Raw genomic sequence first — 14603 nt, forward strand, 5'->3', positions numbered from 1 at the left:
ATTTGGCGCACAAGATTTTTTTGAGTGTCACACTTTGTGATTCATAAGAAATCAAAATGTTACCTTAAAACCTTATATCTTTATTGTATGCTTTTACTGTGTTAAAAGAACATGGTATCTAACATCATTAATTTGTACTATACTCGATTTTTGTCAGGGATGATGTCGCCTAAAATAGGAGCCTGATGTACTCAATTTGAATTTCTGGTTGTTAAGAATTATAGTAAAACTCATTACGGCCATTTTAACTTCTCATTTCTGTTCTTGCTGGCTTCCTCGACTGACAGATGTTGAACCCAAATGTATTTATATAGAAATAAATGTAAGTATTTGTTAAACATCACATGTGCACACTGCATTCTTATTATGTTCCTTCACTCACTGAATTATTTATCATATTAAAGAGCAAATTTAAGTGCCAAGGAATATTTCTAGATAATTTACATCCATAAAGGTGACTGCAAGAGACAATATACATTCAGATTAGTTATGGTAAAGAAACAAACCTACAGATTTACAATTTATTTTGGAATTAATTTATACGACATCTTACGAAAAAATTACTTTTCTGTTATGCAGTATATTGCCAGAAAAGACAGGTAGTTATGATATCCCTTATTTTTGCTTACTGAATATGTATGCGAACTGTGAACTGTCAAAACGAGACAGGACATGTTAACAGAGTTTTGTAATTATTAATGAAATATCATAACAAGTTGTATATGCTTTCTCTTCTAAGTGGAGAGAGAATAAAGACAATACCAAACTGTGGTACACCTGGAGAAGAGAAAGTATCATCAGTGGAGCAGCACATGCAAGTCGAAGTTCATGTGTTTTTATACTGGCTTACTTGCATCAAACCAAATGCTTATAATGACTCAACATTCAAACACCAATGTTTTATCTATCATTATAGTAGTTTTTTTTGTGTAGTAATAAATAATTTTCTGTTGTTTGTGAGAGACACGCATGACGACACAACAACAGAACCGTGAGCTGTTAGACAGTTTTATTTTTTATTTTTTAAGTACACTTTATGATGCAACCAATATTCTTGCAATTTAGCAAACTGATTGATAGATCCTAATATCAATTACTTTAACATCATATCCCTTATTATTTTCAGGTTTCTGATGAAATCCACACCGTGATAAAGATTGTCAAGCAAACAACCACGGATGCCAGAGCAGTGAGCGATGTCAAGTTGAATACTGAAATGGGAGAAACCTGCACTCAGAAAGTAGGCTATGACTGATACAGTTCATAACAGAAATTTTAAAGAAATTTGCATTGTGGTGTCCAAGAGGTGTATGAAATTTCAAGAAGGCAGGTAGCTATGTTGGCCAGAATTTCAGAGAATTCGAAAAAGCAGGATGCAATCACAAACAAAATTTTAGGGATGTCTAACAAAAATTTCAGAAATTGTAGCAGAAAAGGAGGACAGGTTCCTGTCTGAACTTAACAAACTTTCAGGACAAGATAGTGTAAAAGTTTTCCCTGAAATATCAGAGATGAGACAAGCATGTGGTGGTGTACCAGGGGTGGTGCAGAACCAATGAGGCTGTAGAAGTAAAATGAACGCATTTCGAACAATTTTCACCAACTTTCCAATAAATTAGATAAATTGCTTCAGAGCAGGAAAAGCACTGTATGAACAATTTGAGGGACAAAGGAACCAATTTTTGGAACAGTTTCTGGCATTCAAAAAGGATACACATACCATAGAACTGGTAGACAATAAGAAGAATAGGTAACCATTGGGAAAATTTTGAATGAAGTGGTGGGCATAGCTGTTCTAGCAGTCAGACAGCAACTGAGTTCCATAACATAAACAAAAAATTAGCCAAGATGTATTGGTATGGCAAAATACTGTGAGGGAACAGATCAAAAATGTAAAAAATAACTAGCAAATGTAATAGTTATTGTGCAAATGGTCAACCCGTAGCACAAGGTTCTGAAAATAATTTCATTCCTAAATCAACATTGAGTGGGCTGCAGCAAACGCAAGCCAAGCCCACGACTACGCTATTGCACGATACTCAGAGCAATGTGGAGGACGCGCCGCTTTTATGCTGTGTTACTAGAGGAGAATTTAAAATGCCATCAGAAATTCCAAACATTTTTATCAGGCAAGAAGTCTATTCACCCTATCATATCCATTCATGCATTTCATGGAGCTATGCCAAAATCATGTTCAGATAGGCTAAAAATACGTTTCATCACCGTTTACATCCAGGAAGACACTTCAATGTGGCCCAGTGAAGCTGTGGAATATTGCAAACCAATTCATAAAAGAGTGTTTAACCAGGAGCGGTTACAGGCTTGGTTGGGCAGTTTATGCAAATACTTCGGCAAATACATTAAGGGGAAGTTCTGATCAAGAGGCACAAAAAACGGGTGAAGTGTAGAATTTTGTTTCATGTAGTGAATGTTTTTACTAAAATGACGGTTTTATTGCTTTATTACACATACATTCCTGTATGAATTTTTTCTTACTGCACATCAAATGAAAAATGGCAGCTGCAGCCCTTGTCAAAGAATGCACCTTGCGACACATCCTGATTTGCGAGAAGCATTGTATAGACTCGTGGCTATTTCTGAAATCCATGAAAATAGAAAATTCCTAAATTAGAATGAATTTGAGGGGCAGTCTTGATGAGTTTTGAAAACCCCAAGTAAATAAATATGGCAGCTATCTGAAAAACATGTGAATTTATTGGCATGTTTTTCTAACTTCAAATGTTTAAAAATAATTTTTTAATTTCGATTAAAAAAAAAAGAGCACTTGCTAAGACCCCCTAAACTTAATTATACTTCTTAAAAAAAAAAATAATAGAAGAATCAGTCAATCTGTCAAGGCTCTTAAAGTGCTTTGCACATGGAATTGCTTTTGAGGACCACCACCACCACCACCACCACAACCACCACTGTTTCAAAACTTGCGGTTAATCCAGAATTGCAGGACCTTTTTCAATCCAGGCTCTTTTAACAAACTGAGACATTCCTTGATCTGTGGAGCCATGCGTTTCCTGTCACGTAAGTCTGCAAAGCTTTTGCTGTTTGCCCCCCCCCCCCCCCCCCCCCAAGATGGTTCCTGATACGTTCACGGTCTTCAGAATAGATGAATAACCTTCAACAAATATACCTGTAGCCATATATGCTGCTATTTCAACAGTTTTTGCCCCAAAATGAATATTTTTTCATACCTGTTTCCAAATGCATATGTGTAGCTCCTCATTTTGTGTATTGGCACCACTGCATCTTTCAAGTAAATCCTCTTTGGACAGTAATTGATATACCAGTCAAATCTTTTCTTGAACTTATTCATCAAGCAGTAATCAGAAATGGCATAGTTCAGTTCAGGCACAAAAAGTGGCAGACAATAGACCTCACCTGTCAACATCACACGTGGAAAACTGATTCCAATCATGATTAGCCTCTAAATGATGGTTGAGAGATGGAGAGGGGGTGGAAATTAATTGATACGACTTGAACACATGTATGACATCAGGGATGACTCACATTCTGATGACACTAGTGCAATAGTTGGCATATTACCATGCCACAGTCCATTGTGAATACATATGTAGATGATGTCTTAAAGAGAGTGGTGCTGTAATGAACTATCTTCACTGACTTGTACAAAAGGATTTGCGAGAGTATGCATGTACCCATTTGCCCATTAGCAATTGCAAAGATTTTCAGAGTGATAGGCACCAGATCTTGCAATGTTAAGTGGAATGTTCATATACAACTTTCCTAAGATATGTAGCGATATTATGTACATTCTTAGTGGTAGTTTTATTGGTGATGGACTGCATATTAAGAATGGGGTTACTTTCTAAAAGCAATGCTATGATTGACCTTTCGACTGGAACATGTCAACTGGATTGTGAGTGTGTCAGTCTAGTGGTGGAACTGCTAAAAAGCAACGAAGGTCATGGCAAATATTACCAAGGTTTAAAAATTCATTTCATAAGCAATGGGCTTAACTATATGACCAGGCAACTACCTCAATTAGCTCTTATGATCAGTATCAAGGAACTGGTAGTCAGCAAAGTAAGTGAGACAGCACACTCGACCAATGAACAAAGTAATAATTTGATGAGCATTGCTTTGAAATAAGCTAACGTATTTGGCAAACGATCCGGTATGATACAAGACTATCTGTGTCATCTCAATGTCATATCACATCATACATTCAATAACAACAAAAATAATCAATTATTGATAATATAATGTAAATGGATAGAAAAAAATATATACCCACGAAGCGGTGGCAGGGGAATTCTTTTGTGTGTGTGTTTCCCTGTTGCTGCTTGGTTAGTAGGTTTTTTTATTTATCCATTTACATTACATCATACTTTCTGTGATTCCTGCTACTCCATCTCCTGGTCAAAGAGAGCTGCTATCACTCGGGAGACAAGAAAAACATTGGACAAAACGTTCTTCTTAGAAATCATCCTAAATATTCATCTCTGAATACAAAGAACAGAAAGTGACAAATGCTTTACATTGTGCCATCCGAAATTGCAAGTGTAGCTCACTGGAGCGTACTTGCAAATGCATCCTGGAACCAACAGAATTAGAAGCATTAACCCCCTCAGGATATGAGAAAATGCTACTAGCATGGTATGTACAGTAGATATAAATTCATGTTAGTAAACCACATCTTGTGTGGATGAGATTACAAAACAGGAATAACAGACACTTTGCTTGGGAAGTAATACAAATCAAGGAATGGTGTACGCACATTAGCATACATGATATTCCAATTAATGAACCATGTACAGGAAAGTAATAAGGAGAGAACCTTTCCTTATTTTTTCAAAGTGCAATGCACTGATTAAATCATTTGCTGTGCCATGAGCACACAAGTTGCATATACAGTAGAGTCCCGTTAATCCGAACTAATTGGCACCGGACCTTGTTCGGATTAGTTGCAATTATGGTGATGAGTTTCTAGAAAGAAGTATATGAAGCAGATAAGTAGGTACTCCATGGTAACAAAAGGGAGCAAGTGTGGAGACAATGGTTCACTTTCACTCCCTGCCCTTGTTGTTGTTCATTGTTGAGACCTCTGTAGTGTGTGAGGTCGGTGCACTGCCAGTTAGCTCGCAAAGCGCTTGGTTATGATAGTTATCGATCACTGGCACGCGTGACAGTTGTATTGTATTCGTTCTGGTGTAGTGGTGTATGTATTTTGTCATGAGTAAACAGAAACATACAAAGTTAACTCTCAAAGAAAAACTGAATGCTTTGAATTGGACAGACAATGGTGAGTACGTATCTAAACTGGCATTAGAACTGGGTGTTGGTAAAGCAACCATTTGTGATTGGAAGAAGAACCGAGTGAAGCTTGAACAGTCCTGTGCAATGTCTTCGGGAAAAACACTCGAAATTCGGCAGACTTGGAAACACTCCCAGTATGATGAAGTGGATGAAGCTCTTTTCCTTTGGTTTATGCAGGAAAGAGAAAGGGGAACTCCTTTGTGTGGAGCACTGGTTCAGGAGAAGGCTATTTACCTGAACAAGTTAATGAATGGTAGTGAGTCTTTTAGTGCGAGTACGGGTTGGTTGGACAGATTCAAAAAATGTCATGGAATCTGTCAGCCAACAATTACTGGAGAGGGCTTTCTTCTGACCATGATGCAGTGGAGGAATACTTGGGTGAGTTTGAAAAAAATGATAAGAGTGGGAAGTATTCTCTCCAACAAATTTATAACACTGATGAGACTGGCCTTAACTTTAGGGCATTGGCAACAAAAAGCCTGGCCTCAAAAGCAGAAGACCATGCTCCTGATTTTAAAATGTGCAAAGATTGTGTGACTATTAGCATGCAGCGATACTGCTGTCATCACAAGCTGCCTTTAATGCTGATCGGCAAATCTGCTAGGCCCAGAGCTTTTTAAAACCTGCAACATGAAGTCCCTGCCCGCATATTATTGCAACCAGAAAAAAGCATGGATGGATGGTAAGCTGTTCAAAGAAAGGTTTCATGGCCAGTTTGTTCCCTCTGTTCGACGGTTTTCTAAGGAAAATCATTTGTTTCCCCGTGCAGTCCTTTTGATTGGTAATGTACCATCTCACCCCAGCACTGAGGAATTATGTGATGGAGAAATTGTGGCGAAGTTTTTGCCGTCAAATGTTACACCACTTCTCTAGCTGATGGACCAGGGTGTACTGCAAACATAAAAACTGACTTACTGAAAACAATTTTTAAGAATGCTGTTCCAGGATGATAGCATTCCTTTAGTGGACAAAATAAAAAAGACCAATGTGAAGGATGATGTTTATTGGACTGCTGAGGCACGGCATAATATTTCAGAAAATACTCAGAGAAAATCATGGAGAAAACTATGGACATCTCTTGAATTTCAGGACAACCTAGTTGAAAATGGAGAGGAAAATCTACTACAAATGTTACAGACAATCCCTGGACGTGAAGAAGCTGTTGAAGGAGACGTAGATGAGTGGATGGTAGCGGATGGGGCATGTGTGGAGAACTTTACTGATGCCAATTTAGTTGCTGCTGTGACTAAAGATCAGGAAGAAGTGGACTGCTGTGACAGAAGTGACAGTGAGCCTGAAAGTGAAAAAGCAGAGCTGTTGCCATACAGTGATGCAGCAGAAGCCCTTGACCTCACGCTACGTTATTTGGAGCAACAGCCCACTGCCACACCTGATGATTTGATTTTTATGAGATGATGGCGCAACTATGCATCATAGAACAGACTGTCTTCATTACGCCAAAAACAGCGACTGAGTTTTTGTCATCTAAAAAGTATGTATAAAATGTCTGCTGTATTTTAGTAAGTTTGACAGCTTTTCTTTCATTGTTATGCATTGTTTAAACCCAATGTTTTCTTGCCAATTTTTCTAATCCATGTTTACTGTACTGTGTAAATTAAAATAGTGTGTATGTACAGCAGTTTACTGCACAGTTTTCCATACTTAGAATAACATTTTTCATGTTCGGATTAACCGAACGTTCGGATTAACCGAACGTTCGGATTAACCGAACGTTCGGATTAACAGAACGTACGGATTAACAGAACGTACGGATTAAATGAACGTTTGGATTAGTGGGACTCTGCTGTATACTTAAATGTGTTTGAAAAAGGATGTATATGAAAGCATTCATGCAATGGCAAAGCAATTAAACAAAGTTTACACAACAAGGACTGTCCTTTCCTCATTTAATACATTAAAACATCAAGATTCAGTAATTGCTGACTGAATAATTCTAAGCCCAGTACGAAACATTAAGTTAGGTGTGGGATTTTATGGATTTGTGTGTGTTTCTGATTTTGTTATCTTTCTTAGTTTTTGAGCTGAGTGTTTCCCCTTCTGAGCTTGGCACAAGTGGGTGCAGTGGAAAACACATGGGTTATGAGGAAACAGCAACCTGCAGCATTTCCTGCATTTGCACACACTGGCTGTTTGTGCACTAGCTACTAGTTGAAGGTGTTCTTGAGGCAGCCCTGAAGTGGAGGTGCTTAGTAGAATTTTACATGGTTAGATTAAGAGAAATAATTGTATGATAGAAGAGTTTCATTGGTGGGAGGATAGTTTGCAATCATATGAGATTTGGGATGGTAGTCCCACAGAACGTTATATTGTGAGATTGTGATATAAGTGAAAAATCTGTAAATTCAAACTGACAATACAAACATTAAACTGTCAGCCAGTCTAGCTATGTATGTGTCAGCTAGTACTGCACAATGAACATGAAGGTTAAACTGTAGTTGTGGAGATGATAATAAAATTACAAATTGCACTTACTTGCTGATAATGAGATTGATGTCCAAGGAACACTTTCTATGAGGTACAACTGATGAAACATGGACCCTGTGTGATGTAAAGACCCTGCATTCCACACACTAACTAGAGTAAAGTTTCACTAAGACTGAACAAGTGTCGCTGGAGTGTCAATGAGGGTGCATATTGACATTATTAATGAAAAATCGGGTGTTTGACGCTTTCAAATTTCATAATGTCTTACCAAGTCAGCAAGTGCCTGATTACATTGACATCATGTGTGTGAATGTGTAGCAGTCACAGTGGCATACAACTGTAATGGCATAATGTATTATAAGTCAATAGGTGGCAGACAATAAACTGGTTTAACAAGAAGGCAACTTCTGCCTTGACACTGCAATAAACTACAACATACAGTGTCACTTCCGAATTCACAAGAGTCTTATTTGGAACAGATTATGATGTTTTAACAACACAGCACACCTCTACCTGCTGTTGATAATTAAAACTATTGCCATGTTTTTTCTTCCCAAGAATTTGTTATTATTTACTTGTTCTTGGTACTTATGTGTAACTGTTTCATGTGGTGCTACCACCAACTCATGGATGGTGTTCATACACGACATACCTTATGCTGCTGTCATGAGGATCCTTTTGATGTATCAACATATACACCTATGTCTGAGATTATGAAATGCTGCCTCACTGATGAATCCAGAAGTCAACAACAAGAATAATTCCAACTTTAACTTTTGTTAATCAAGCAACTGGATGACATTACTTTGTAAAAACCCACAACATTATGACCAAAGCTTTTAAAAAAAACACTCCACCAACCACATGAAAGCTCATGCATTTCTCCCTCTCTCTCCATAAAGTGAAGAGTGTAAAGAAGAGGGGAAAGTGCAACCATTACGTAACAAAAGCTTGCTGGACGTTACATGCACATAATGTATTTTTATTATTTCCTTATTCATAGGAAAGAGCAAATTTAAAAGCCAAGGAATGACACGATTTTTAGATGACTTGTAGTGTTTTATGTAAGTGTGCTCTTATCCAGAGAGATAACTGCTAGAGACAATATATGCTCAGATTAATTGTGGTAAAGAGACAAACCTGAAGATTTACAATTTATTTCAGAAATTACTTTTTACTTGTACAATCATTTATGGATTAATTAGTTTTCATTTTTCCTATGTGATACCAGATAAGACAGGCAGTCATAATATCTCTTATTTTTGCTTGCTGAATATGTAAGCACACTATAATCTGGAAATGAAATTTAACATAAAATATATTGTTAAAGGGTTGGAAAGTAGAGTATCAGATGAATGATGCATGGCTAAACAAACAAACAGTGCATATTTGTCAACACTCAAATTCTGGAGATTTTTTTTTTTTCCTGAAGTTCAATGGTTGATCTTTTTGTAAGGCATAAATGTTTCCAAAAACCTGCCAACCAGAGCAAATGAAAGGAATATTAGTATTTAACATCCTGTTGACAACAATGTCATTAGCGATGAAGCACCAGCTTGGGTTAGGGAAGGATGGAAAGAAAATGAGCCATGTCGTTTGCAAAGGTTTTGCCTTACTAAATTTAGTAAAATGATGGCAAACCTAAATCTGAATGACCGGATGGAGAACCAAACCCAGGTCCTCCCAAATGCAAATCAATTGCCTTTACCACTGCACAACATTATTTGGCGATAACGAAGTGTGGGAAATTTATTGCACCACGTTAGTCCACTCAACATATCTCACTATTGAGTGATGCTTCCTTTTCTTGTACAGTACTGAGTGTGGGTTTGGGTGCCTGTGTGGTTGTGTGTACTTTTGTTAGAAAAAGAGCTAGTGCTCGAAAGGTAATGTGAACGCTGTTTTCTGTTAGATGTTTCTGTACTCCAAGTGTGGATCCACTATAGGTGAGTGGTTGCCCTTCCCAGGAATTTCAATTATTGTTTTACTTTAACTTGGTACCCTTAATTTTCAGTGATACTTAATCTTTGTGGGAATAAACTTCATGATACAAAAAGAAGTTCTTTTACTGACAAACCAGAATTTCTTGTTATCTTTAAATAGTATCACTTAGTATTTTATTACATGTACACTATACATAAATGCCATTATGGGTGTATATGTATATATCAAGTAACAGTATCAGAAGAATCTGTTGCTTACTGTATCTGAGCTGCCCATAGGCAGTTATACGTTGCCCCATTATTCCAAGGTAGCATCAGAGTTGAACATGCCTTATCATTCCAAGGTAGCATCAGAGGTGAACCTGTGCACTACTCTTCCACTTCAACAAGAATCAAACATCAGCAACAGCTCTATTGGTTGTAAAAGAACAGCAGTTTATGAGGAAAGTAAAGAGATTCTTTGACTATACTCTCCACCTATTTGATACAGTAGTCACAATTCAGTACAAATTAAAAGAGTAAGTTATACATGTATCCTGCTCGAATGCAACCTTATTCCCTGTTAAATCTATACATACATCGATGGTGAAGACTGTGAAGACGGACTGGTTTATTTAATACAAAGCATAATTCTAACATTTCCTTGAATAGAAAATCAGTGTATTTGATCCAGTGAGATTCAAATTTCTTTCACTCTCTCATAAAAAATTGTTTCCCACTTCATATAACATATATTTACAGTTTACTATGGTTTAACATCTTATCCAGAACAAGATCATTCAAGGAGAAGCACAAATTTGGATCGGGGAAAGAAAACAGACATGACCTTTTCAAACGAACTGTCCCAACACTGATATTCAATGATTTAGGAAGACCACAGAAAACATAAAACTGAACAGCTGTATGAGGATTTGAGCCACCTCCTAATGGCAGTCCACTGTCTTACCATTGTGTCACCTTTCTTTGTCAGCCGAGTTCATTTTCTTGTGTTTGCACTTTAGTTACATACAATATTTCTTAACTAAAACACAACATATGGAAACTGAAGCCCGTTACTACAAGCCAGGCAAATTTGAATCTACTTATCATTCATTGGGGTACCTAGTCAAATGACTTAAAATCTGTCCCACAATTTAACAGTACGTGATCTGCTGAGCCTTGCATATTGCCATTTGGTTATTACAGCAAGAAAACATTTCTTGCAAAAAAAATGTGTCACCATAGGTTGCTCATTTCTCTTCTCTAAAATGAGCTCTAACCATTGTGACAGTTGTTTTTAGTGTCTCCCTAATCATGGCAGTTTTATTTGATATGCCATGCTCTGATGAGACACTGTGTAGCAGTATTGTAAGCCATCAATGAGGCCCACTAGAGGACGATCTCTGGCAGCAGGCAGGAAATAAGGCTTTTTCTCTGTAGGTACCATCTGAGCTACAAGTAAGCCATACTTAACACTTCCTCGCTGCTCTGGTACCACACTGAAATTTCTCTTGTGCAGGAATGTACTCACTCTTTTCACAGCAGGGAGTTCCATAAGAGGGATAAGCTCAAGTGTGCAACAATGCGATAATCGCTGTGTGAAACTTGACAAAAGATCTTTAAATGCCCAGAACTCTGGTAACTCCTGCAAGCCAAAAACAAATATTATGTTAATAACAAGAATATAATTCAAAATTACCAAGTTCTAAGACATTTCTGGATGGTACCTAACTTACCTCACAGAATCGCATAACACACGAAGCAAATGTTGATGAATTAACCATCAAGGTTTGAACAAATCCTCTTGGTAACTGAAATTTTTCTGCCACCACCCACACTGGAGTTTCATTCCAAAGCTCATATATAATTAAAGTTAAATAGAATCGTTTTATTACTCTTTCTGGCAGTGACTAAAAAAAGAGAAAAATGTATGCTAAATTTTACATGTAAATTTCTCACGAGAGAAAACAGTAAAATAAATAAAACACTAAAAATATAGTCTACTGGCAATTCCACATGAAGAGAACTGTATTTATTTGGAAATGCTGAAACATCACTGGAGAAGAAAGATTAAACAATTTTTTTCTTTTTTTGGGACACGAGGATTTGTAATCGTGGTTTAGATATTTTTGAAAGTCTCATTAATAAAACAAAAACCAAAAAGAGTAATTGCTTTCAACACTTACTATTTGTTGCTAATATATTTTACACTGTTGTAATTTTTCACATTTACAATCCACTAATAGGCAGGCAGAAAAGGGCATTGGTGTAAAATTTTGTCAAAGTTATGAAAATCTACAAGGTGTACAACTTTGCTTCCGCTGTATGCCGATAGGTGGCGGCAACGGTAAGTAGCGGTCGAAAGAAACAGATCACAGACATCAGGTAGTTAGCTTGGACCTCGGTCAACATAACCTCATTCAAACATTAGTCGATCAGTGTCTGCATCATAAAGTTGTTCTTGATTAAAAATGTCAGTTTAAGAGCCTAATTCTCGTCATTTGTGGGAGATGTTACTGTTTTGTTTCAATATGAAGAAAACTGTGGCTGAGTCTCTTCAAATGCTCTCAAGTACATATGGTAAGGACACTGTTAGTGAAAGAACATGTCTTGAGTGGTTTCAATGCTTCAAGAATGGTGATTTTAACATCGTAGTCTACCATAGTGGTGGAAGAGAGAATGTTTTCGAAGATGTAGAAATGGAGACTTTGCTGAGTGAAGACTCGCATCAAACTTAAGAAGAACTGGCACGATTAGTGGGAGTGACAAAGCAAGCCATTTCAAAACATCTCAAGGCTATGGGCATGATTCAGAAAGAAGGAACTTGGGTCCCGTGTGAGCTAAAACCAAGAGACATTGAACAGCATTTGTGTGTTTGTGAACAGTTGCTTCAGAGGCAAAAACAGAAGGGATTTCTGAATCGCATTGTGACCGGGGATGAAAAATGGGTTCATTACAATAACCTTAAATGCAAAAATACATAGGGTTATCCCGGCCATGCTGCCACGTTGATGGGCAAACCGAATATTCACGGCCTCAAGACCATGCTCTGCATTTGGTGGGACCAGCTCGGCGTCACGTACTATAAGGTGTTAAAACGAAGTGAAATAATCACAGGTGCTCGTTATCAAATGCAATTAATGCATTTGAGCAGAGCATTAAAACACAAATGGCCGCAATACAGCGAGAGGCACAATAAAGTGATTTTGTAGCACAACAACGCTCGACCCCCACGTTGCAAAAGAGGTCACAACGTAATTGAAAATGATAAAATGGGAAGTCCTACCCCACCCACCGTATTCTCCAGACATTGCTCTCTCTGACTATCACCTGTTTAGATCTATGGTGATCTCATGAAGAAGCCACAAATTGGATCGCTTCAGAAGATGAACAATTTTTTAAACGCGGGATTCATACACTACCCGAAAGATGGGAGAAAGTAGTGGCCAGCGATCGAAAATACTTTGAATGATACATGTGTAACCAATTTGTTTCTTAAAGTCTCAAATGTTGGCGAAAAAATGGCGGAAGCAAAGTTGTACACCTTGTACTTCTTTGTGTTTTTCCACCAGGGCACCATCACAAATTTTCCTCAGAAAATATATATGCTCAAAAAGGCCAAAAACATGCAGTTTTTCTTTCACTTTTTTGACCTCTAACTTGAAAACAATTTTTCTAGTAAAATTATTCTGTACTAAATTAAGAAAGTCTACATTTCTTACAATTTTTATCATGATGATTTTGTTTGCCTCAAACACTGTCTGCGAGCAAGTGCACCCTGAAATAATAAAACTCATTATACTTGCAGGTGGAGCTCTTGGTTTGTTTGCCTAACTTTCCACCACTATCATCTCCTAGTGACCCTACCTTGTTTTTATGAAGATTGTTTAGTTATCCTCTCATTCAGCATGTTCTTACACACTGATTTTTTTTAAAAAAGTGATGAGTTTGTCAAGTTTTATTTTTGACACTGTAAGGATTATAGTGTGCTGGAAAGTGCAAGTGCAATGACAGAACTGAAACAAATATTTTGTATAGAAAGTTTGCAAACAGAGTATGGGGCAATCACAACAGATGTCAGTGGAAATTTTGATTGCTGCCAATGAAGACAGGGTTCTTAAACGACAAGCATAACAAATATGTTCATCTATACCTATCTGCCTTTGCAATCAAAACTAGTTATTTTTTATGTGAATTGGCGATAACATTAAGGTGATAAAAGCTGACTTCTGAAGGCTAAATGCAATTTCAGTACCGTGTTCAGAAAACAAAATTGTGAGAAAATACACTGTAATCATAAAGGAACTCAATGATGAGTTTGGACAAGTGATGAGTTCAATCAGTCCCAGATTTAAAAGTACTGAAATTCACTCATGAAATTCAGCTGAATTGTGATAGGTAAATTCCAGTATTTGAAATTGGAGTTCATCATCAAATATAAATAGTCAAGGATAGGCAGCAGGCAGCACTATCTTTTTTGCATGGAAAGGCTTTGTGTTCAAGATCACAACTGACCCTATCACGAATGAAATTGGAGCAGCCATGCAGGTAATTTCTTTTTGTCAAAAATGATGATGAGGGCTGTCAGTTTTCTGCTTATTAGCAGCCTGACAAGACTCAAGATGACTTTTATCTGGACATAAAATCTACGAAATGTCGGCTTCTTAGAATGTATGGAAACGGCATATGGATAACCACAAATGCATTAAGTGCTAGTTGTATGTTTCAACAGAACAGTCTACAAAATCGTATTGGGTTTCTGATACCAACAGAAGTCTTAAAAGATGAAGAGTTCGTATGTGAGCTGGAATTATTTTTACAGATATACAGTTACATGCTTTCACTACTATACAATACAATTGTAAAATATTTTCTGGAAGGACAGAGGAATCTTGTTTCTAACAATGATTGTGTTTTAGCTGACACTGTTGTGCTAAACAAAAA

At 37.2% G+C, this 14603-nt stretch overlaps 1 protein-coding gene across 2 annotated transcripts in view; it reads right to left on the reverse strand.

The window, feature by feature from the left end:
* Positions 1–14603, reverse strand: part of LOC126412252 (helicase POLQ-like) — a 117109-nt gene that overhangs the window by 15173 nt on the left and 87333 nt on the right. For both annotated transcript variants that reach the window (XM_050081754.1, XM_050081755.1), the window contains 2 exons: positions 11396–11569; positions 11191–11304 (listed from right to left, as the gene is read on the reverse strand). In XM_050081754.1, the coding sequence (XP_049937711.1) occupies positions 11191–11304; positions 11396–11569 (288 nt within the window). The remainder of the gene's footprint in view (positions 1–11190; positions 11305–11395; positions 11570–14603) is intronic.

Source organism: Schistocerca serialis, chromosome 7, assembly GCF_023864345.2.
Source record: "Schistocerca serialis cubense isolate TAMUIC-IGC-003099 chromosome 7, iqSchSeri2.2, whole genome shotgun sequence".
NCBI classification, from domain to species: domain Eukaryota; kingdom Metazoa; phylum Arthropoda; class Insecta; order Orthoptera; family Acrididae; genus Schistocerca; species Schistocerca serialis.